The sequence below is a fragment of the Eimeria mitis genome, genomic scaffold (assembly GCF_000499745.2).
Source record: "Eimeria mitis Houghton genomic scaffold, Emh_scaff4356, whole genome shotgun sequence".
NCBI classification, from domain to species: Eukaryota; Apicomplexa; class Conoidasida; order Eucoccidiorida; family Eimeriidae; genus Eimeria; species Eimeria mitis.
In genome coordinates this window covers 1-1256 of record NW_013572673.1, presented here as the reverse complement: position 1 = coordinate 1256, position 1256 = coordinate 1, and the positions used below count along the sequence as shown (strand labels likewise).

General features: G+C 54.6%; 1 protein-coding gene across 1 annotated transcript in view; it reads left to right on the top strand.

Moving 5' to 3' along the window:
- Positions 1-1151, top strand: part of EMH_0074510 (uncharacterized protein) — a gene marked incomplete at both ends in the record, with an annotated part of 3675 nt that extends 2524 nt beyond the window's left edge. Inside the window, 2 exons of the mRNA XM_013499471.1 lie at positions 3-722; positions 898-1151. Of these exons, the coding sequence (XP_013354925.1) occupies positions 3-722; positions 898-1151 (974 nt within the window). The remainder of the gene's footprint in view (positions 1-2; positions 723-897) is intronic.
- Positions 1152-1256: the final 105 nt, after the last annotated feature.

The window sequence follows — 1256 nt, the reverse complement described above, 5'->3', positions numbered from 1 at the left end:
AAGACACCTCGTGACAGCTGCTGCTGCTGCTGTTGCACAAGTAACAGAAGCAGTGAACTCTACAGCTGAACCAGCAGCAGCAACACCAGCAGCAGCAGCAGATGCAACAGCAGCAGCAGCAGCAGCAGCTGCTGCTGCTGCTGCAGCAACGGCAGCAGCAGCAACAGAACCTTCAACTCTCACCACCGCCACAGCAGCAGCAGCAGCAGCAGCAGAGGCTCCCACTCTCACCGCAGCAGCAGCGGCTCCTGCAGCAGCAGCAGCAACAGCACAGTACGAAACTGCTGCAGCAGCAGTAGCAACAACAACAGCAACAGCAGCAACAGCAGCAGCAGCAGCAGCAGTGCATGCACCTTCTGCTTCTCTCTCTTCTTCTTTGCCCCCCCCCCAAGGCAGCTCAGATATCCTTTCGTCTCCGCTGCAGCAAGCAGCAGCAACAACCATCTCCCGCAGCAGCAGCAGCAGCATCAGCAGCAGCAGCAGTAGCAGCAGCAGCAGCAGCAGCAGCAGCAGCAGCAGCAGCAGGGGCGACAGCAACAGCCTAGTCTTAGTAACCCGTCGGAGCGTCCGCAGCAGCAGCAGCAGCAGCACCCCGCCCCCTCCCCCTCCCAACCCGAGCAACCGCAGCAACCGCAGCAACGGCAGCAACCCCAGCAGCAGCAGCAGCAGCAGCAGCAGCAGCAGCAGCAGCAGCAGCAGGAGCATGCTGTGTTGCATGCAGCGTGAGCTGATGTGTTGTATATGTTTAGATATATTATGTTTGCCTGTAACTGTCTCCTGCGGCCATTCTTTTTGTCGATACTGCATCAGCAACAATAAAATAATAAATAAAAACAAATGCCCTTTATGTAGAAAAAATATAAATAAAGAGTTTAATATCAATACTGTACTCTGCAGCATACTTGCTGCTGTTGCACGCATGCAGCAGCAGCAGCAGCAGCAGCAGCAGCAGCAGCAGCAGCAGAAGCGGCAGCAGGGGGGAGAGGGGAGAGAGAGAGAAACGGAGAAAGAGAGAGAGCGAGATGAGTTGCTGCTGCAGCATCGACTGTCTCCTTTCAGCAGCACAGCAGCAACAGCAACAGCAGCAGCAGCAGCAGCAGCAGCAGCAGCAGGAGCAGCAGCAGGAGCAGCAGCAGGAGAAAGATATATAAACAAAGACAGATGGAGACAAATATTTATAAAACCCTTCGTTGCTGCTTCTCTCGCTATTCGGCTGCTGCTGCCGCATGTAGCAGCAGAGAATAAACTTTTTTTGT